We start from the raw sequence: 23,794 nt of genomic DNA, 5'->3' as shown, positions 1-23,794 counted from the left end.
AAGAATGTTTAAAGATAAGATGATGAGCGCTTATAAATATGAGGAATTAACTACTATTAATGATGGGAGGCTCTGATATGTTGATTAACGTTAACATACTCCTGTATTATTTATGTGTATGATTTGATTATATAAGATGACAATAAAATTTAAAAAGGGCAGTAAAAATAAGCATCAGCTTCAGACTACACCTTTTCAGTCATTATCAGGTTTGAAACTGAGAATTTTTGATTGGTAATTATTATTATTATTATCAATATTTTTTTTTCTCTTTTCTTTATTTCTTTTTCGTGGGTGAAAGCATGTGTGCACTTAATATTTTTAATTACTGTTATTATTGTCACTTTGTATAAAAGTGTTGTACTTTGATGAACCAAAATAAACTGAACTAAACTAAAAAAATATTCTGAGAATTTGGAAAAATCTCTGTAAGTAAGCTGCAGAAAACCGACATGAAACACCCGTGACCTTCGACCCCTCAGGCGGCACTGCATTAAAAACTGACATCATTCTGGAAGGGATATTAATCACCACACGGGCTCAGGAACACTTCAGAAAACCATTAGTTGAACTTCCTGAACTAAAACTTCCACACAGAGGGTCCTCAGTTCCCGAGCGCTTATTGAGTTTTTAAAGGGAAGGTGATTTAACACAGTGGTAAAAACCATCCCAACTTCTTTAGAATGTGTTGTAGACAATCAGATTCAAAGTGAGTGAATATCTGCTAAAAACAGTAACGTTTATCTTGTTTGAACATTAAATATTTTGTCTTTTAAATGAATTCAATTCAATATAAATTGAAAAGGATTTGCAAATTGCTGTATTCTTTTTTAATTTATGTTTTAAACAACGTCTCAACTTCGTTTTTCTAAATCATCTCTGAGATGTTCCTGAAAGTCTCTCAGAATGTGAGAAACATGATTTAGAAATTAAAGCTTGAGAGGTTGTTCAAGTTCAACTTCCCAATTATAAACTTATTTACCATCAAATTCACATGAATGTAGAATCACACCAACATGCTGGAAAGGTTGTAGATGGTGTCTGATACTGGTTGTGTTTTAGACTGGATCAGAATAAGAGATCAGATTCACCTGAACCCAGCTGTGTCTCCATGAAGAGTGACCGGTCAATGGATGAATTTAGACACTTCAGAGATGACAACAGTTCTGCTGATCTCAGGTAAGGATGACGTGACTCTGGAGAATAAGATGAAAATACACTTCTATGTTTTCTCTGAATTCTACAACTATAACTTCTATACTAAAACACACTTTAGAGAAAACAATTCTACTAATACAAATTCTAACAAATAGAATCAGTCTGTGTGTGGAGGTGTTTGGTTTTGTACACCTGTGGTAATGGAAGTGATTGGAACCTCAGTTTAATGATTTGATTGGGTGAATGAATACTTTGGGCAGTGTAGTGTATAATCATCACTCTGACTGAGCTCTAGAGATCCTGTGTGCAGATGGGAGAAACTTTCAGCAGATAAACCATCACTGCAGCTCTCCAGCTATCTGATCTTTATGGAGGAAACAAAAACCTCACCTCTGTAAAAAACACATCTGGATTTTACAAAAAAACACCAGACTGTGAGAAACATGATTCTCTGATCTGATAAAATCTAGAATTAACTTTTTGGTGAGCGTGAAGGTTGGTGGTTGATCTTCTGGAACTTTCTTTCTGTAGATATATTCACAATCACCATTTAGTAACATATGTTAATGTTATGTTTTCTGACAGAGTCCAGAAGGAGACTCCAGAAATCAGCAGGAGAAATATGGACTCCATATTAAAGGTGTGTAGGTGTGACTAATGCCAGAGCACATGTGAACACTGTAAAATGTGATTTGGTGTTTTAAACTTTAAATATGAAGTTATGTGCTATAAAATAGATGTTTAATAATAATTACTTACTCTTTCCAAGTTTAATTGCAGAGGTTTATTTAACATACTCAATAAATTACAAAAAAGTACAACAGTAAATGTCTTTATAGATTTAGTGAGATTGTGTTTGTAATTTTGATTTACATAATGATTAAGTCACACATTAATTTATGATGACCATTTATTAGTGGTCAGTGCAGAAATCCAGATTATTCCAAAGATTTTACTTCAATATAAATGCAGTTAAAGCTCTAGTCACATATATCACATAAATATGATGTTCTGTTACATTCTGAGAAAGCTCTAACTGCTAGAAGGGCTAGAAATAATATAAAAGAAATCTTGAGTTTTGCCCTTGATCTCAATCCAACACAACACATCCCATATCTAAAACATTATATTGACATAAACCACAAATTATTTTATAAAACTATGATCTGTTCTGGTCTTACTACCATTTCTTACCATGTGTTTAATCAGGAACTGGAGCACAAAGTCATCTCTCTGGTAAAGAATCAGCTGAAGAGGTTTGTGAAGATCCTGAAGAATCTGGATTACCCAGCATGCTCTGGGAGAGAGGAGGAGGATGAGGAGGATCAGAGTGGTGTCAGAGAGGGAGCGCTGAAGATCACACTGCACGTCCTGAGAAACATGAACCAGACAGACCTCGCTAACAAACTGCAGACCAGTAAGTGATTAGATCATTTACATAATACTTTATATGTGCATGAATTACACTAGTTTCATTTTTTTGTAAACAGCCTTTAGTGACAGCACATTTTAGTATATATTTAATACTTCAACATATTTAATGATATTGCTTTTTCTATTTCTATTAGAACTGGCTCCATCCTGCCAACGAAAGCTGAAATCTACTCTAAAGGAGAAATTTCAGAGAATTAATGAAGGAATTTCAAATCCTGGAACCTCAACCCTTCTGAATGAGATCTACACAGAGCTGTACATCACAGAGGGAGGGAGTGGAGAGGTCAATAATGAACATGAGGTCAGACAGATTGAAGCAGCATCCAGGAGACCAGCAACACAGGAGACACCCATCAAATGTAACGACCTCTTTAAAGACCAGTCCATCAGAACTGTGCTGACTAAAGGAGTTGCTGGAATTGGAAAAACAGTCTCTGTGCAGAAGTTCATTCTGGACTGGACTGAAGGAAAAGCCAATCAGGATGTTCTCTTCATATTTCCACTTCCTTTTAGAGAACTGAATCTGATGAAAACAGAAAAAATCAGTCTGGAGGATCTTCTTCATCAGTTTTTCAAAGACACAAAGGACTTAAAACCAGGAGATTATCATCAGTACAGAGTCATGTTTATCTTTGATGGTCTGGATGAATGTCGACTTCCTCTAGATTTCCAGAACAATAAGAGAGTATCTGATGTAACACAGTCAGCCTCAGTGGATGTGCTGCTGACAAACCTCATCCAGGGGAACCTGCTTCCCTCTGCTCTCGTATGGATAACTACTCGACCAGCAGCAGCCAATCAGATCCCTCCTGACTGTATTGATCAGATAACAGAGGTACGATGGTTCAGTGACCCTCAGAAAGAGGAATACTTCAGGAAAAGGATCAGAGATCAGAGCCTTGCTGAAAGAATCATTACACACATGAAGTCCTCCAGAAGCCTCTACATCATGTGCCACATCCCAGTCTTCTGCTGGATCTCAGCCACTGTTCTAGAGAGGATGTTGGGTGAAGCAGAGGGAGGAGAGATCCCCAAGACTCTGACTCAAATGTTCACACACTTCCTTATCGTTCAGATCAAACACCGCAGCCAGAAGTACCAAAGAAAAAGTGATGTTGATCTTGACCAGACTAGAGAGATTATTCTGGCTCTGGGAAAACTGGCTTTCCAACAGCTGGAGAAAGGAAACCTGATCTTCTATGAGGAAGATCTGAGAGAGTGCAGCATTGATGTCAGAGAAGTGTCCGTGTACTCAGGAGTGTGCACCCAGATCTTCAGACAGGAGGAAAACCTGGGGAAGGTTTTCAGCTTTGTGCATCTGAGTGTTCAGGAGTTTCTGGCTGCTTTACATGCGTTTCTGTCCTTCATCTCCAACAACAGAAATGTGCTGCAACAGAAACACAGTGGATTTGGTTTCTCCAAAAAAGGAACAATGTCTGACTTCCTGAAGAGAGCCGTGGACAAGGCCTTACAGTGTGAGAACGGACACCTGGACCTTTTCCTCCGATTCCTTCTGGGTCTCTCACTGGAGTCCAATCAGACTCTCTTACAAGGTCTTCTGATACAGACAGAGAACATCTCTCACAGTAAAGAGAAAGTAGTGGAGTACATCAAGCAGAAGATCAGGGAGAATCCCTCTCCAGAGAAAACTATCAGTCTGTTCCACTGTCTGAATGAACTGAATGATCATTCTCTAATGCAGGAAGTCCAGAAATACCTGAACAGAGAAGGTTCCAGTGACCTCAGTGGAGCTAAGCTCTCTCCTGATCAGTGGTCAGCTGTGGCGTTTGTGATGGTGAATTCAGAAGAGGAGCTGGATGAGTTTGAGTTGAAGAAATTTGATAAATCAGAAGAATGTCTTTTGAGGATGCTACCAGTGGTGAAAGTATCCAGGAAGGTTGTGTGAGTATTTTCATTATTCAGTGTTTAATATGTGCTGTTATATATTTTTTAGTATAGATTAGTCTGTCCTTTGATGATTTTTTGAAAAATTAAACATATCAATCAGGGGTGCGTTTCCTGAAAGTGATCACTCTTAACAATTAACAAATTACTAGTGCACGACCTGAGAAATTAACAAGCCAGTTCTATGAGTATTTGAGTATTTTACTATGAGAGCGTTGCAAACCAAAATGTACACTTAAGTAGTGAACCAGTTTAATGCACTAAAACTCTTTTTGTGCACTTAAGGTGTAATGTATACAAAATGAGGTGTTCAAATTTAGGGTTAGTGAGCATTAAAGTTGCCACAACATTGCAGAAAAAAAGATTAGCAACTATGAAACAGTTAAGTCTACTGTTTCACACGAATAAGCTTTTCACTTTTCCAATAAATAAACAAAATCCCCGGGACTGAAAGAATGTGAAATTTAGTACTTACATTTTTACATCAAATGTTTTATCTCTGAGGATTTTTCTCTTTCTCTCTGCAGGCTGTGTGACTGCAGTATTACAGAGAAAGGCTGTGCTGCTCTGTTTTCAGCTCTGAAATCAAACCCCTCCCACATGAAAGAGCTGAATCTGAACTACAGTAAACCAGGAGATTCAGGAGTGAAGCTGCTCTCTGAAATACTGATGGATCCACTCTGTAAACTGGATAAACTACAGTGAGTGTTGTTACTTTTGATTTTCTTAATTCTTTGCATTTCACAGTTGTTTGTGTTGAGTTTTAATATGATGAGTTTTCTTCTCTCTACAGGCTGGAAGTCTGCAGTATTACAGAGAAACACTGTGCTGATCTGGTTTCAGCTCTGAAATTAAACCCCTCAGAGCTACGAGAGCTGAATTTGAGCTACAACAAACCAGGAGCGAAGTTTATCTCTGGTTTACTGGAAGATCCACGCTGTAAACTGGAGAAACTACAGTGAGTACTACCCTGCAACCTAACATGAAGTAATATTCATTAAAATCTGCTCTTGATTACCATCAGATGCACACAGACCTCAAATAGACTTTAAATGAATTTAATTAGATTTTATAATGTTTTAGTATATTCATATGTTGTATTTCAGAATTTGACACCTCTAAAAATGTCATAACTCTTTTGGTGATTATAGTACTGTTTTGAAACCTGAACCAATTCAGAGCAGGAAACAGCTAGTAGTAAGTAATATATTATACTGTACAAATATTGTGACTCTTAGTATTAGGGCTGCACGATATATCGTTTAAGCATTAACATTGCGATGTGCACATGTGCGATAGTCACATTGCGGACCCTGCGATGTCACGTAATGAAATAAAAACAAACACGCCTTTGCAGTGTTTTGATTTTTGACACAAGAAGTAGATACACAGTGTTCTGAGTGAGCAGCACTGTCGCGGGAGGGGGAGGTGGGGTGCGGGCACGAGGGGCAGGGGGTGCGGGCATAAACACAAGGTACCTGCAGGGTTCGGTCATGAAAACCTGGAAACGTCATGGAATTTGAAAACAGCAAATCCGACCAGAGCTTCAGCTGCTGCACTGTAACACTAATTCACTCCGAAAAGTCGCTGTTCTTTAAACTGTGAAACAGACTTAACTTCTCCAAAACACACAGAAGAGATCCTGCACGCCCGCCGCTGTCTGTAGCACTGAGAGTGAGAGAGATGGGAGGTGTGTTTGCATGTGTTTGAAGGAAGGGGTTATGCTTATTTAGTGTAGGTCGCTTTATATATCTCTCCACATTTTCCATCGTGTACATTAAAAATAAATATTAAAATTAGAAGGAAAACAACATAGCCTGAGAGCTCAACGCAACAGTGTAGTTTTGTTTACTAATATTTTAGAGTGGCTCTAAAAGCAGGTTTTCTATCTTTTTTTACACACATTTAATTTATTTTGCATCATTACACTAATTGATAAGTGATTCACATATTAAATATATTACATGTTAAATAGTTCAGTAATAAAAAATCTCTATGACCAGAAAAAAAATCTGCTTTAATATTTTGTTTTTGAGCCAATATTAAAAGCAAAAAAAAAATGTAATGAGCTGGTTGCTTCTAATATTGATTATTGTACTGTATATGTAACATGGAGGAGGCAGGATGTAAACGCAAGTCTTTTTTATTTTCCATATTTAAACTAACAAAGAAAAGAACACTAGGGAATATAAAAAGAAAAGGTAACTAAAACAAAACACTATGAAACAGAGGATAAACTAAAATACTGAACCAAACAAGCAAGCTACGCAAACAAAGAAACAAACTAAATAAAGCAAACCTAAAACACTGAGGACAAACAACACAGCAGGTCTGTGGCTAAACAAAACAGATGAACACAATCTGGACAGAGTAACATGACAAATAGAGACAAAAGATGCAACAAACTACAAAGGAGCACATGGGGTATTTATACACAGGCACACACTAGGGACACCTGTGGAGGTAATGAGGGGGCGGGGTTACAAAGGAGACAGGAGGGGTTACAGATGACAAGGCGGGGCTAAGGCAGAGACATGACCAAAACACAGTAGCACATGGCTGGGAAACATGACAGGTAAACAAAACACGAGAACAGAGGACAGGAGCAGGAAGGAACCAAAAAAGGAAAGACACTGGACAGACACAGGCTAAGGTGTAACATTACCCCCCCTCAACGGCGCCACTACCAGAGGCGCCGAGAGAGAGGGAACAGAAAAACAAAAGACAGGGCTAGACAAGACCTGGGGACGAACACAGGGGCTGGAACAGAGTCAGGAAACTAGACAGGGGGTACTAATTTGGACTGGAACGGAGACTGGACAGGTGGTAGAAACAGAGACTGGACAGAGGGCTGTACATTGGACAAGGACACAGACTGGACAGGGGGCTGAACTAGAGACTGGACATGTGGCTGGACATTGGACAAGGATGCAGACTGTACAGGGGGCTGGACATTGGGCAGGGATGCAGACAGGTCAGGGGACATGAACAAAGACTGGACAGGGGGCTTAGACTGGACAGGGGACAAGGACTGGACAAAAGACTGGACAGGGGACAAGGACTGGACAGAGGGCTGAGACAGGACAGGGGACTTAGACTGGACGAAAGACTGAACTAGGGGCTGGACACTTAACATAGACGAAGACTGGACAGGAGGCTGAAACAAAGGTGGAACAGGGCCGAACACAGAACCAGGGGTTGAAACAGACTGGACCAGGGATGCATATGGGGACTGAACAGGGGACCGAGCAAAAGACTGGGCAGTTGACGGGGCAAAATTAGATAAAGGAACAGGGACCATAACTCGGATGGGGACAGAAACCAATACAGTGACTGGGACAGGAACAGAAACACAACTAGACAAGGGCACAGGGACACAGACGGACACAGGAACCACAACTGGGAGAGATACAGGAACATGTACAAACAATAATGGCCCAAAATTTACAAAAGTCTGAGGGGCCAGCTGGGGTATAGCTCTAGGAGCTGGTGCAGGAGAACTTGGGGCGGGTCTAGGTGATTGTGAGCTGGGAGTTGGCCTGGGAGCAGGCCTGGGGGTGTACAAAGTTCTGGGAGTGGGAACAGGATCAGGGACAGGTGCCGCAGGTACATGAACAGGGGCGGCAGTAAGTACAGGGTCAGGAGCGGCCGGAGCTGCGGGCACAGAGTCAGGGGCGGCCGGAGCCGCGGGCACAGAGTCAGGGGCGGCCGGAGCCGCGGGCACAGAGTCAGGGGCGGCCGGAGCCGCGGGCACAGAGTCAGGGGCGGCCGGAGCCGCGGGCACAGAGTCAGGGGCGGCCGGAGCCGCGGGCACAGAGTCAGGGACGGCCGGAGCCGCGGGCACAGGGTCAGGGGCGGCCGGAGCCGCGGGCACAGGGTCAGGGGCGGCCGGAGCCGCGGGCACAGGGTCAGAGGCGGCCGGAGCCGCGGGCACAGGGTCAGAGGCGGCCGGAGCCGCGGGCACAGGGTCAGAGGCGGCCGGAGCCGCGGGCACAGGGTCAGAGGCGGCCGGAGCCGCGGGCACAGGGTCAGAGGCGGCCGGAGCCGCGGGCACAGGGTCAGAGGCGGCCGGAGCCGCGGGCACAGGGTCAGAGGCGGCCGGAGCCGCTGGCACAGGGTCAGAGGCGGCCGGAGCCGCTGGCACAGGGTCAGAGGCGGCCGGAGCCGCTGGCACAGGGTCAGGAGCAGTGGGTACCACGTGGGCGGCAGGCACTGCTGGTGCTGGAGCTGAGGCTGGAGCAGCGGGAGCTGCTGGAGCTGGAGCTGAGGCTGGAGCAGCGGGTGCTGCTGGAGCTGGAGCTGAGGCTGGAGCAGCGGGAGCTGCTGGCGCTGGAGCTGAGGCTGGAGCAGCGGGAGCTGCTGGCGCTGGAGCTGAGGCTGGAGCAGCGGGAGCTGCTGGCGCTGGAGCTGAAGGAGCGGGAGCTGCTGGCGCTGGAGCTGAAGCAGCGGGAGCTGCTGGTGCTGGAGTAGCGGGAGCTGCTGGAGCTGGAGCAGCGGGAGCTGCTGGTGTTGGAGCTGAAGCAGCAGGTGCTGGAGCTGGAGCTGAGGCAGCAGTTGCTGGAGCTGAGGCAGCAGGTGCTGGAGCTGGGGCAGCAGGTGCTGGAGCTGGAGCTGGGGCAGCAGGTGCTGGAGCTGGAGCTGGGGCAGCAGGTGCTGGAGCTGGAGCTGGGGCAGCAGGTGCTGGAGCTGGAGCTGGGGCAGCAGGTGCTGGAGCTGGAGCTGAGGCAGCAGGTGCTGGAGCTGGAGCTGAGGCTGGAGCAGCGGGAGCTGCTGGTGCTCTTGAAAATCTGAGCTTCAGTAGCTCAAAGAGTCCCTCCACCGTCTTTGCCTTTTCAGGCCTTTGGTCCGACACAATGTCCGCCCATTGTGAAGCCCTACCCCTCAGTAAAGTCTTGATAAAAAGTACCTTTATAAGTTCTGGAAGGGTAGGGCACAACAAATGGTCGAGGTAGAGGGAGCACTGCATGATGAAGCCCTCACAGGTCCCGTGTTCCCCATCATATTCACAGGGGGAAGACATCAATGAGGGTAATACCAGCGGCTGTCCATCTTGAAGCATGGAAACAAGGCTCTCCAAAAACTCCTGCTGTTCCTGCATCGCCGAATAAAGACTTGCTACATCCTCAGTAGGTTGCATCTTATGTAACATGGAGGAGGCAGGATGTAAACGCAAGTCTTTTTTATTTTCCATATTTAAACTAACAAAGAAAAGAACACTAGGGAATATAAAAAGAAAAGGTAACTAAAACAAAACACTATGAAACAGAGGATAAACTAAAATACTGAACCAAACAAGCAAGCTACGCAAACAAAGAAACAAACTAAATAAAGCAAACCTAAAACACTGAGGACAAACAACACAGCAGGTCTGTGGCTAAACAAAACAGATGAACACAATCTGGACAGAGTAACATGACAAATAGAGACAAAAGATGCAACAAACTACAAAGGAGCACATGGGGTATTTATACACAGGCACACACTAGGGACACCTGTGGAGGTAATGAGGGGGCGGGGTTACAAAGGAGACAGGAGGGGTTACAGATGACAAGGCGGGGCTAAGGCAGAGACATGACCAAAACACAGTAGCACATGGCTGGGAAACATGACAGGTAAACAAAACACGAGAACAGAGGACAGGAGCAGGAAGGAACCAAAAAAGGAAAGACACTGGACAGACACAGGCTAAGGTGTAACAGTATACAGTTCTCCTGCTGTTGTCTGACAGGTTACCTGTGTGACTTAAATCTCTTTCAAGTTACTAATTTGTGTTTTTTTAACGCATATTTTAGGCTGTAATGGCCATCTCTTTCTTTCTTTCTTTGGGAAGCAGGTTTAGAAATCTCAGCCAACAGCCATATTATTGAAAATGTATTCAAAGTTTCAAACAAAATAGTCTATATAATGTTATTTGATGAAAGTATGAACCACTGTTTACAAGTTAAACATTAGAAATGCTTAGCAGCGTATGAAATCAGCTCAGAGATAATTCCGTTATACACAATAGAGCTCTCAGGATTTGACACACATTTTCTTATTGAAGATTGTCAGCATTGCTGAAAGAAATGTTTTTTTTTATTATTATTTAAAACATTGTAGGCCTACTATAATCAGTTTTGACATGGATTTTTTGTTGTGTTGTTAATGTCTGCACTGATATTTTAAAGACTGTACGGTCATGAAAATATGAAAAGTGTATGAACCCTGTAACCGCCTCAGACAGCCTGTCCAAAGCTGTGCACCTCAGTTCCGCACAGTTTTGCTCAGATATTTCCAGTTAAAGCTGAATTCATGCTTTTAATCCCAGAAAAAACACTCTTATTTACCTTTTAAAAGGCCATTTAAATGCTCAATTGTCGTTGTTTTGCTGTTTTCCTCGGGTTTTGAGTGCTTAGCTGACTCTAAAGCGCTGACTCAGCTCTCGGTCGGTCCGGGTCTCTGTGGATAGACAGCACACGGGTGGGGGCGGGGTTGGTGATGTCACGGGTAGTGCATTGTGTAATATCGCAATATATATTGCAGAAAACAAAAAAAATGTGATGTAAATTTTTTCCAATATCCCTACTTCCAACAGCCCTACTTAGTATTAATTTTCAGCTCTTTAGTAGCAGGGAATAGGAAAGACACAGCACTAAACCCTACTGTACACCTATTGTTACAGCAGCAATGGGTGATTTATACTTACTAACATTTAAAGCAGCAATCCTTCAGAATATTTTCTAGTAAACTGAATGCAGAGTGGGACGGGGACAAAATATTGTAATAAATGACATCAATGTGCTTCTCTGACTAACACTGAATGGTCACATTGGTCTGGTAGGTTTTCTTGCAGTCTTTTCTAGTCATGAACAGTGCTTAGTTGCTAAGTATGCTAATCCTACCACCTAAAAAGAAAGCTAACAGCATCATAAACATTACATTACATTACATTACATTACATTTGGCAGACGCTTTTGTCCAAAGCGACTTGCAATAGTGAAGTACAAAAGTAATAGAAGGTAAAAACATCTTTAGATAGGGCCTAAAGTAGGTCAAAGGGAAATAATGGGATAGAGGAGTGAAGGAGGGGAAGAAGGAAATTAGGTTAGAAGTAGTTTGTTTTTTAGAGGTGTTAGGAGAGTAAGTGCTCTTTGAAGAGCTCTGTCTTCAGGAGTTTCTTAAAGATAGCGAGAGATTCTCCTGATCTGGTAGTGGAAGGTAGTTAGTTCCACCATTGGGGAACTCTCTGTATGAGAACAGTCTGGATTGCTTTGTGTGAATGTTTGGCAAAGCGAGGCGATGTTCATTGGAGGAGCGCAGCAGCCGGGAGGTAGCATAGGAAGGAGTGCAGGAACAAACATACGTATCAGATAAGAGTGGAATAAACCTTTTATACTACTACAGTTTTAAATACTGTTCAATTATCTGACTAACCTCAGTGTCTAAACATGCTCTGTGTAACACAGTATAAGTTAAATGTGTGTTAAGCTGTCAGTGAGATTTGTCCTTCTCTCTACAGGCTGGAATTCTGCAGTATTACAGGAGAAGACTGTGCTGCTCTGGTTTCAGCTCTGAAATCAAACCCCTCCCACCTGAGAGAGCTGAATCTGAACTACAATAAACCAGGAGAGTCAGGAGTGAAGCTGCTCACTGATCTACTGAAGGATTCTCACTTTAAACTGGAGAAACTACAGTGAGTTAATGATTTCCTATAACTTTTACAGAAACATCATGGACAGTAAAAGATTATACCAGTTAAAAATACAATTTTCTCTCCAAAGGATCCGTGACTCTTCACAATTACATGAAATAAATTTAAACGAACATTTGCCCATTTTTTCCCCCCAAAAATTTCCCCAAACTTAAAAAAATCTTAAGTAAAAGCAGCAGTGTGGGACCACTTTCGATACTCACAAAACAGACGTGATGATGGGTAAATCTGTCACATCTGTCAGTCTGCTAAGATTGAGCCCTGAAAAAATCAACTTGCTTACATTTCTGCATAATAACCTGGTTTAATTATCAAAACATAGTAATTCAACTGGTGCAATAAAAAAATTATACCAGGAAAAATGTTGGAGAGCTCCTGCACTTTTTCTCACCTTTATGTTTACAAAGACAAAGCATATTGTTTCTTTCTAAAGAGACTCTTATTTTTATTTAAACATTTAGTATTTTCCTCCTAATGTTTCAGTTTTTGCATAATAGCAGGTGTACATCTTATTTTTGGAATGAGATATTTTGTACATGCCTTTACAACAGTTCCAACTTTCAATTATAATAAATAGTTCATTAAACAAAACATTTTTTTCATGTAGTTAAGGGACAGTGTAACAACCATAATACTGGGATAATCGAGATACTGCTGTTTTTTTTCTGAGGCGGTTATCATAACGTAAAATTCTCAATCCCTTGCAACCCTACTGTACACCTATTATTACAGGAGTAATGGCTGTTTTCTGCTTTCCAAATAAGAAACAAATACATTTATCAGATGAGAGTGAAATTAACCTTTTATACTGCTACAGTTTTAAATACTGTTCAATTATCTGACTAACCTCAGTGTCTAAACATTCTCTGTGTAACACAGTATAAGTTAAATGTGTGTTAAGCTGTCAGTGAGATTTGTCCTTCTCTCTACAGGCTGGAATTCTGCAGTATTACAGGAGAAGACTGTGCTGCTCTGGTTTCAGCTCTGAAATCAAACCCCTCCCACCTGAGAGAGCTGAATCTGAACTACAATAAACCAGGAGAGTCAGGAGTGAAGCTGCTCTCTGATCTACAGAAGGATCCTCACTATAAACTGGAGAAACTACAGTGAGTTACTGATTTCCTATAACTTTTACAGAAACATAATAATAATAATAATAATAATAATAATAATAATAATAATAATAATAATAATAATAATAAAAGTAGATTAAACTAGTTAAAAATACAATTTTCTCTCCAAAGGATCTGTGAATCTTCACAATTACGTGAACTAAATTTAAACAAGAAAAGAATAGGAGATTCAGGAGTGAAGCTGCTCTCTGATCTACTGGAGGATCCTCACTGTAACCTGGAGAAACTACAGTGAGTACTGAACTACACACCTGTGCACACACACACCTACAGTCACTGTGTAATATCAGTATAATACATACATTATAATTCCAGTTAACATGTAATCTGAAATACTTGATTGATCCCAGAGGGAAATTTCGGTTGTTACAGTTGCAACCATTCATGTAAACACTACAAAATTCTCTACTCATTTAATCTACACAATAAAATATTATACAAATACAAATATAATAAAATAAAATGACCGTAGTTGTAATAATAAAGAATTTCCTGTATAAAAATTCTAAACATTGCACCCATTTTTTATAATTACTATTACTCAAATGCAAAGAATAATAATAAGAAGTAATAATAAGTAGAGGAAGAAGCACCATAGTGTCACATGTTGAGGGAGGAGTTTTAGAGTTTTATCACCACAGGTAGGAAAGACCTCCTGTGGCGCTCTGTGCATTTTGGCAGAATGAGTCTTGCACTAAAAGTGCTCATGTGACTCACAACTGTGTCCTATAGTGGGTGGGAGAAACTGTCCATAATGTCCTGCAGCTTAACCAGCATCCTCCTCTCTGACACTGCCCACAGCAAGTCCAGCTCCACACCCACCACATCACCAGCTTTACAGATCAGTTTGTTGAGTCAGCTGCTGCCCCAGTATGGAGGATAGCCCTCGCCACCACATATGCCGCAGAAAATACAGACAACTTTGGCCCTTCCAATAAAGGTCATCAGTGTTCTTAGCCCAGCCAAGTTTATTGTCATTGTACAGTCCCAGATATCTGTAATCCTCCACAGTGTCCAGACTGACCCCCCTGATGACCAGGGGTCAGCAGTGCCTTGTTCCTCCTCAGATTCACCACCGGTTCCTTAGTCTTTTTCACATTGACTGTCACCCTGTACTCATCCTCCTCACCCCTACTGATACACCCAATTATTGCAGAGTCATCAGAAAACTTCTGAAGGTGGCAGATCTGTGGTGTAAATGGTGAAGATGAAGGGAGAGAGGACAGTTTCCTGTGGTGCTCCGATGTTGCTAACCACTCTATCAGATACACAGTGCTGCAGGCGTACATACTGGGGTCTGTACAGATAGTCTACAATCTAGGACACGAGGGAGGTGCCTACGTCCATTTCATTTAACATCAAACAACAGGCCGAATGCTGTTAAAAGCAGTGGAGAAGTTGAAGAACATGACCCTCACAGTCCTGACTGTTCTGTCTAGGTGAGCATAAACTCTGTTGGGCAGGTAGATGATGGCATCCTCAACTGCCAGGAAGGGCTAAAAGGTAAACTGAAGGGGTTTCAGAAATGGCTGGACCATGGGCCGGAGCTGATCCATTAGCATACAGCAAGTCCAATGTTCCTTCCTCTCTGGTAGGACAGTCCACATACTGAGAGAGTGTGGTAGTGCCTTAGCTATAGTGACATGGTTAAAGTCACCTGATATGGCATTAACAGCAGTCGGGTGCTGAGATTGAAGATGTGTCACTGTTGAATAAATGACATCACCCGCCGATGTTGGGTTGGCAGAGGAAGGAACATAAACAGCCACATTGGGAAAACTCCCTCTGTAAATAATATGGCTTCAATAATAAGAATCCAACAGCCAGTAGCTCAATGTTCAGACAAAGCAGTCATGTTGCTGTGCAGCGCTGGAGGAGAAGAGTGAAAGAAGCACTTTTAGGTGATAAAACAAACCAAAACTCTCTCTACTACCATGATTTGAGAGGGCACAGTTTCACTAAGTTGCCTTGTCAAAATGATATTGGAATGATAAACAATAATTAAAAAGAAGCAAAAAACATGAACAGTTGCTACTATAATTTCATTATTCAGGAAAAAAACATCTATTCAAATAATCCTGGCCCTATGTGAAAAAAAAATGCCCTCTAAACCTAATAACTCGGTTGTGCCATCCTTAGAAGCAACAACTGAAATTAAGAGTTAGTCCTAACTGTCAATGAGTCTTTTACTTCTCTGTGGAGGAGTTTTGCTCTTCTTTACAGATTTGTTATAATTCAGCCATGTTAGAGGGTTTTTGAAGCATGAACAGCCTGTTTAAGATCAGCCACAGCAAAACCTTCAAATCAAATTAATTTGTATAGCACTTTTTACAACAGTTGTTGTCACAAAGCAGCTTTACAGAAACATGATCACAGGACAAAGAATCAGGCAAAACATTAAATATAGGAAATACAGAATACAGAACCCCCAGCGTGCACGGAGGCAAGGAAAAACTCCCTCAGAGCTGGAGGAGGAAGAAACCTTGGGAGGACCAAGACTCACATTTAAGGGGGGAACATCCTACCACTGGTCAACGGCTTTAAAAAAAAAAAAAAAAAAAAAAAAAAGTCTTAATACGTCCATAGAGGTTTTATGTATTCGGGATTATAGCAGCCCCACTAATGGAAGCAGTTAGAGTTCATGTAAGCATATGTGATCAGAAGCGGAGAGTAAGATGGATGATGAGCAGCTGATCTGTGGTGGGTGATGGAGAAGAGCTGACTTCAGAAACTATCATCAGTTTGGACGGACAGGGGACATGAGAGCCTGAGGGTCCAGCATCCATCGGTATCGGGTCAGACAGGTGGGCAGTCAGTAACTCAAGGATTCAAGGAGATTTTATTGTCATTCGCATCTTATGTGGTACATGAGGTGGAACGAAATTGTGATCTCACGATCCAGTTTACACCCAGGAGCTGTTATTAAATAGATATATAGATAAAAGTACAATAAAGGAATACAATAAAAATAGAATATACAAAATAGTTAAAGATAAATACCCCAAATGAAATAAATAGAAAGAGTAGACAGGTTGCAACAACAAGTCCAGAGTGCAAATGTGCTATAGCAGCATGAAATGAATTAGAGCAGTAGAAAATAAAGTGTCTCAGTGCGGGTAAAGTGACCGTGTTTGTGCAGTAATTGTCCTTGTGTGTCAGTGCAGTGTGTTGTTAAGTGGAGTTTAAGAGTCTTACAGCTTCCGGAATGAAGCTGTTTCTCAGTCTGGTTGTTTTGCACTTGATGCTCCGCAGCCTCCGGCCTGAGGGAAGCGGGACAAAAAGTGCATGTGCTGGGTGGGTGGGATCCTTCCTGATGCAGGTGGCCCTCTTCCTGCATCTGGAGGTGTAGATGTCCATGGTGCTGGGGAAGCTGACTCCAACAATCCTCTGTGCAGCCTTCACCACCCTCTGCAGAGCTTTCCTGTCTGCAGCAGAGCAGCTTCCATGCCACACGTTGATGCTGGAGCACACGACGCTCTCCACCACACATCTGTAGAAGGAGGTGAGGACTGCGCTCCCTAGTCCAGCTCGTCTCAGCCTCCTGAGGAAGTAGAGCCGCTGATGTGCCTTCCTGACTAGAGTGGAGGTGTTGTTGCTCCAGGTGAGGTTGCTGCTCAGGTGCACCCCTAAGTACTTGTAGCTGTCGACCACTTCCACCGCAGATCCTCCAATGTGCAGGGGGAGGTGGGCATGCTGGCCTCTTCTGAAGTCCACAATCATCTCCTTCGTCTTCTTTACGTTGATGCAGAGGTTGTTCTCTCTGCACCAACCCTCCAGCCTGTAGCTGGACTCATCTCTGTTTGTGATGCATCCAACCACTGCTGTGTCGTCTGCAAACTTCACAATATGACAGCCTGGATGGAGAGGTGAGCAGTCATATGTGAGCAGTGTGAACAGGAGGGGGCTCAGCACACAGCCCTGAGGGGAGCCAGTGCTGAGGATTATAGTGGGGGAGGAGATGTTGTGAATTCTCACAGACTGCGGCCTGTTGGTCAGGAAGTCTAGGACCCAGTTGCACAGCGAAGAGCTCAGTCCTAGTGAGGAGAGTTTATTTATCAGGGTCTGTGGAATCATGGTGTTGAAAGCAGATGTGAAGTCCACAAAGAGCATACGGACGTAGGAATCCTTCTGCTCCAGGTGGGTGAGGGCAGTGTGGACCACGGAGGAGATGGCATCCTCTGTGGATCGGTTCTTCCTGTATGCATACTGGTGTGGATCCACAGTGACGTTGATGGTGGCTTTGATGTGGGTCTGAACCAGTCTTTCAAAGCACTTTGTGACTATCGGAGTGAGGGCCACTGGCCGGTAGTCATTCAGACCTGTCACTGCGGAGCTCTTGGGGACTGGGATGATGGTGGCGGTCTTCAGGCAAGTGGGGACAGCTGCCTGGATGAGGGACGCGTTGAAAATGTCGGCCAGGACGTCCGAGAGCTGGTCTGCACAGTCTCTTAGCACCCGTCCGGGGATGTTGTCCGGGCCAGCAGCTTTTCGGGGGTTGATCCTTCTCAGCGTTCTCCTTACTTCTGCTGGTGTCACGCTGAGGGGCTCCTCTCCTGGTGAGTGTGGGAGTCTGGTGCTGGGGGGGGTGTCAGGATTCTCAAAGCGGGCGTAGAACTTGTTGAGAGCCTCAGGCAGGGATGGGTCTTTGGAGCTTTGTGCAGCGTTGGATTTGTAGTCCGTGATGCACTTGATGCCCCTCCACATGCTCTGTGGATCCTGGGAGGAAAAGTGTCCCTGGATTTTCTGAGCATATGCAGCTTTTGCCCTCTTAACTCCAACAGTCAGCTCTCTTCTAGCCCTTCTGAGTTCGTCTGGGTCTCCAGACCTGAAGGCAGCATCCCTGGCTTTCAACAGAGAACGCACCTCTGCGTTCAGCCAGGGCTTCTGGTTGGGGTAGCAAGTCACAGTCTTGGTGGTAGTGACATCCTCAGTGCACTTGCTGATGTACCCAAGAACAGCAGATGTGTATTCCTCCAGATCCAGCTCCCCCTCACACTCAGCAGCATCCCTGAAGACCTGCCAGTCTGTGCAGCCGAAGCAGTCCTGCAGCACAGCGTCGCCGTCACTGGGCCACACAGTGATGGTCTTCTGTGTGGGTTTTGAGCGTCGCAGCGGGGGGTGGTATGCGGGGACCAGCATGATGGAGATGTGGTCTGAAAGCCCGAGGTGGGGGCGCGGGAATGCCCTGTAAGCGTCTTTCACGGAGGAATAAACACGGTCTAACGTATTATTACCTCGCGTTGGGATGTTCACGTGTTGGTAAAACCTCGGCAGCGTGTTCTTCAGTTCTACGTGGTTAAAATCCCCCGCTACCACGTAGAACGCGTCCGGATGCTTGTTCTGAAGCGAGCTGATGTTGTCATGGAGCTCCTTCAGCGCGTTGTTAGCATTAGCATCCGGTGCTATGTAAACAGCAATCACGAACACCGCCGAAAACTCACGAGGCAGATAGTGAGGGCGACACTTCACAGTCAGCTGTTCTGTCGCCTCGGAGCAGTGGCTGTTTACCAACACGCAGTTTGTGCACCAACCTTTGTTTATGTAGACGCACAAACCGCCCCCCCGGGATTTTCCAGATAAAAGGCTGCGGTCCGCTCGGAAGAGCTGCCGGCCGGCGAGCTGGAAGGCTGAGTCCGGCATGGTCTGGTTCAGCCAGGTTTCCGTGAGACAAATCAAAGAGCAAAACAAAGAGCTGTAGCTCGCCCAGCGTAGCTCGGATATTATTGTCCAAAGTTGCTGTTTTACTGACCAAACTGTCCATAATCCTCAAAAGTTCGGTCCTGCTATAACTCACACGCGTGGGGTGCGTGAAGTTGGGTTCAGAACCGACGGAAAAACAGCTCAAAAAAGGGTGTTCGCTAGGAGCGTGAGTAGCCGCTGCACTACTGCGCGCCGCCAACTCGGAGGAGCAGAGAGATGGAATTAGTTTTAACTGGATTTATGTAAAACAGAGAGTATAAAACATTATCAGAGTGTGGCTGATGACTCCGGCATATCTGAATAAAACAGCCTAACTAAAGGCAGAGAGCCAGAAGGTAACATAAACACGAAAACTCCCTGAAACACTGGCATCCACCCACTCCACTGTCCACAAACCTGAGTGACCGTGTGCAGTGGGAGAACAACAGCACCAGCATCTCAGTTTACCCACAATTCCCTCTGTCCATGAACCCCTGAATCTGCAGACTTATCTAAAGTGAAAAACATTAATTACCAAAAGTTAAACTAAACAAGTAAGTTTTCAGTCTAGACTTAAAGATTGAGACTGCGTCTCAATAAGAGAAAGCTCTTCCTCCTGCAGAGCTCCTCTGAATTTTAGGAACTACTAAGAAACCAGCACCCTGAGATCTAAGTAATCGCAGTGGTTCATAATAGGAGATGAGATCTCGTAAATACTCAGGAGCGAGCCCGTGTAGGGCTTTATACGTTAACAGGAGAATTTTATAGTCTATGCGGAATTTGACTGGAAGCAGTGCAGTGCTGATAGGACTGGACTAATATACTCAAATGTTCTAGTTTTAGTAAGGACCCTGGCTGCAGCATTTTGAACTAGCTGAAGTTTATTTAATTACTGCAGGAACATACTGACAGTAGTGCATTACAATAATCTAGCCTTGAGGTAATGAAGGCATTTACTCATTTTTCGGTGAAAAAAAAAGCTGTTCTAGTAACATTAGATATGTGTTTATCGAATGCTAGATCTGAACCTAATAACACCAAGGTTTTTAGCTACTGAACCAGGTGTGACGGAGAAGTCAGCCAGATTTAACATTAAGTCTGATCATTTATTTCTAGCAGCTTTGAATTTCTGTTTTATCATTATTTAATAGGAGAAAATTGTGAGACATCAATGTTTTCACATCTTTTACACATTTCTCGATTTTCTTTATTCTCACTCACATTTCTTGATCAGAGGTTTAATTACCGCTGTTTTAATGACTTTGGGTACATGGCCCAGGGTAAACTATGAGTTTACTATCATTAACAGAAGTTTAATTATATATGGCTGTACCTGTTTTAGTCATTTTGAGGGAACTGCATCAAGTGTGCTGGTTGTGCTGTTTGATGAGGAGATAATTTTCTGTAGTTCTAGCTGTTGAAGTGGGTTAAAAACTCATCATAACTTCAGTAACTGAGTTTTGTCCTATATCAGCCACACCAGATGACATATTTATCTGTTGAATTTTATCCTGAATGTTTTCAGTTTTCTATCAAAGAAGTCCATAAAAGCGTTGCTGAGATTCAGTACCTGCCTGGTTTTTAGTTAATTTGGAAATAACACTACAGAGGCCAGATACGCTGAGCGGGCTTTATTAAGTTCTTTCTATATTTGACAAGACTGCCTTTCCATGCAGAATAGAACACTTCCAGTTTAGTTGATCGATATTATTATAAATTTTGTACTAACTGCTTTAAGGTACGACTTTGATCATTGTACCATGGTGCAAGCTTTTTGTCTCTTTTTTTGTGTTTAAGGGGTGCTACACAATCTAAAATAATCATTTTCAAAACAACTGATTAGAATGTCTAGTTCCATTGAGTCTGCTGGACAGTGTACTAGAGTTGAAAATCAGAAATGTTAACAGTAAGTGACTAAGAGAAATCAGAATTTGCAAATTTACTAAACAATAATGATAGAGGCAGCTGTGTGTGTGTGTGTGTGTTAGGGAGGACTTTATCTGTATTTGTTTTTTATACATAGGCAGATTTTTTATTTATATATATATATATATGTACTAGAAGTATTTGTATTAATAAAGGATTGTATAACTATTATGGAATAAAGCATAATTATCTCAAATATATACTAATAGGGCTGTGTGTGTTTATATGTCAGTGTTTCTAATGGATTATCATTTCTCTCTCAGGCTGGCTGGGTGTAATCTATCAGATAAAAGCTGTGCAGATCTGGCCTCAGTTCTCAGCTCAAACTCCTCAACTCTGAGAGAACTGTACCTGAGTGGTAATAAACTGCAGGATTCAGGAGTGAAGCTGCTCTCTGCTGGACTGAAGAATCCACACTGTAAACTGGAGAAACTGTGGTAAGATCATCAAAATACAACAAACAGCATCTCACCTTCACTCACACACACACACACACACACACACACACACACAAACATGATCTCTTATGCAAATTAAATTAAGCAGGTGTGCTCGGTCCAGATTAGGCCGCCGATATTTGCAAAAAATGCGTATCGGTATCGGATCGGAAGGCACAAGAAAATGATCCAGTTTTTTTCACAGTCCGATCCGGGTTTTCCAGCACACTCATTTAGATAATCCATTCCAGTTTTTGCTGTGTTTTCACCAGTGAGAGTAAAATCCGGTCCGCATTTTTCAGCACACCTTCAGCAAACGAGCATAGCATCTCCCCGGGCTGGGAAAGATGAACTCCGTTCAGACCGGCTAGTTTTTTCTTTGAATTTAATAAAGTTTTCTCTCTTAACATTATGATGTTTGCTTGTTGTGTTTTTAGTGTCATTATGCTTATTGTAGTATCACATCTCAACTAGTGGGTATGGGTAAATTTCACAATTATTTGCAAATAAAGAAGTTTATGAAACATGTTATGTTTCTTATTTATGCAACTAAAAGGTAAAACTGTGTGAAACGTAGCTGATTTTGATAATTTAGCTTTAATTGCTTATAAAAATATTTATTATATTATGGTTACATTACTAACACAGGAGCAGGCTGACACCTGAGCATAGTGAAATGCTCGTCTTTGTAAAAAAAGAATCTCCCCATTATGCTCGGACTGCAGGCAGGGCAAACAGTTGGAATTGAAGGGAGTTTTCAGATGGGGTGGAGCATCAAAGTGTGGAGGAGATTGGGGAGTAGAAGGCATTTTGCTTTTAAATAGTTTACATTATTTGCACTGATTTTTTTTTTTAAGATTTGGTTTACACTTGCACTGATGAGTACAGCAGTCAAGAGTACTGATGCTGTTAATAGACTATTTTCTACTCAGTTTGTGTGTTTTGCTTTTTTAATAGAATTTATAATATTATTTGCACTTATGGCTTTTTAAGCCTTGGTTTACTGTCGCCATTTCTGTTTGTTATTTATTATTTTGTCTATTTTGAGTTTATTAATTGCTAAATAAACAGGTCAGTTTCTCCTTACCAACCATTGTGTATTATTCAAACAAACCTAATTCAGCTGGCTACTTGTTATCAAGAGTAAAACGCTTTTCAACATGAGTTTGACAACAAAGTAAGTTGGCTAAATAACTTTAAACTTTAATACATGCTCGGATAGGCCGGTATCGGTATCGGATCGGAAGTGCAAAAAAAAATCGGTATCGGATCGGAAGTTCAAAAAGCTGGATCGGGACTTCCCTAGTCCAGATACCAGGTGGAGGCAAAGTGAAAAATATAGTTTGGGAGGGAAAGGGGAACTGCTGTGTTTTTGTTGGTGTGAATGACTGGAATCTGAGGTTTATTACCTGCCTGGTCTTTTCTATATTTGACAAGACTGTCTTTCCACTCAGAATGAAACACTTCCAGTTTAGTTGATCGATATTATTATAAATTTTGTACTAACTGCTTTAAGGTACGAGTTTGATCATTGTACCACATTGCGAGCTTTTTCTGTCTCTCTTTTTTGTGTTTAAGGGGAGCTACACCATCTAAAATAATAATTTTTTAAACAACTGATTAGTTTTTCTAGTTCCAGTGAGTCTGCTGGACAGTGTACTAGAGTTGAAAATCAGGAAGTTTAACAGTAAGTGACTAAGAGACTATGTGCTATGCTGTATGAAAGTAAGACAGCACCTATCTATCTATCTATCTATATAAAGAAATCAGTATTTGCAAATTTGTGTGTGTGTGTGTGTTAGGGAGGATTTATCCGTATTTGTTTTTTTTATTATACATAGGCAATTTTTTTATTTGTAATCAAGCAAGAAAAGAGGTCACTTCAACACCTACAGTTGCACTTATTTTAATTCACTGACTAGTAATAATAAGAAAAAGAATAATAATAATACATAATAAAGAATATAATAATTATCTCAAAAATATACTAATACACCTCCTTCCTAAGGGGTGTGTGTGTGTTTATATGTCAGTGTTTCTAATGGATTATCATTTCTCTCTCAGGCTGTGGAGGTGTAATCTATCAGATAAAAGCTGTGCAGATCTGGCCTCAGCTCTCAGCTCAAACTCCTCAACTCTGAGAGATCTGTACCTGGGTGGTAATAAACTGCAGGATTCAGGAGTGAAGCTGCTCTCTGCTGGATTGAAGAATCCACACTGTAAACTGGAGACACTGTGGTAAGATCATCAAAATACAACAAACAGAGCATCTCACCTTCACACACACACACACACATGATCTCTTGAAAAATATAAATTTGGAGGGAATGGGATACTGCTGTGTTTTTGTTGTGAAAACATTGTTTTACCATATACTTTCTACTTTTTTCAGCTTAGCAAATACAACATTCTTTTAGAAAAACAACAAAAAA

The 23,794-nt window shown here is 42.3% G+C and overlaps 1 protein-coding gene and 1 long non-coding RNA gene across 3 annotated transcripts in view; both read left to right on the top strand.

Annotated features, from left to right (window-relative positions):
• Positions 1-23,794, top strand: part of LOC111188498 (NACHT, LRR and PYD domains-containing protein 3) — a 776,814-nt gene that overhangs the window by 5,840 nt on the left and 747,180 nt on the right. The window contains exons 2-9 of the mRNA XM_049473017.1: positions 1,063-1,179; positions 1,744-1,798; positions 2,368-2,575; positions 2,727-4,494; positions 5,025-5,198; positions 11,996-12,169; positions 13,120-13,293; positions 13,432-13,551. Of these exons, the coding sequence (XP_049328974.1) occupies positions 1,063-1,179; positions 1,744-1,798; positions 2,368-2,575; positions 2,727-4,494; positions 5,025-5,198; positions 11,996-12,169; positions 13,120-13,293; positions 13,432-13,551 (2,790 nt within the window). The remainder of the gene's footprint in view (positions 1-1,062; positions 1,180-1,743; positions 1,799-2,367; positions 2,576-2,726; positions 4,495-5,024; positions 5,199-11,995; positions 12,170-13,119; positions 13,294-13,431; positions 13,552-23,794) is intronic.
• Positions 8,939-9,979, top strand: LOC125789924 (uncharacterized). Of its 2 annotated transcripts, none has more exons than XR_007429943.1 (3): positions 8,939-9,005; positions 9,066-9,147; positions 9,229-9,979. It is a non-coding gene; the product is annotated as an uncharacterized LOC125789924 (long non-coding RNA). The 2 variants fall into 2 exon arrangements; XR_007429942.1 differs by having other exon boundaries at positions 9,066-9,174.

Source organism: Astyanax mexicanus, unplaced genomic scaffold, assembly GCF_023375975.1.
Source record: "Astyanax mexicanus isolate ESR-SI-001 unplaced genomic scaffold, AstMex3_surface scaffold_32, whole genome shotgun sequence".
Lineage (NCBI taxonomy): Eukaryota > Metazoa > Chordata > Actinopteri > Characiformes > Acestrorhamphidae > Astyanax > Astyanax mexicanus.
This window is presented reverse-complemented; position numbering and strand designations above follow the sequence as displayed.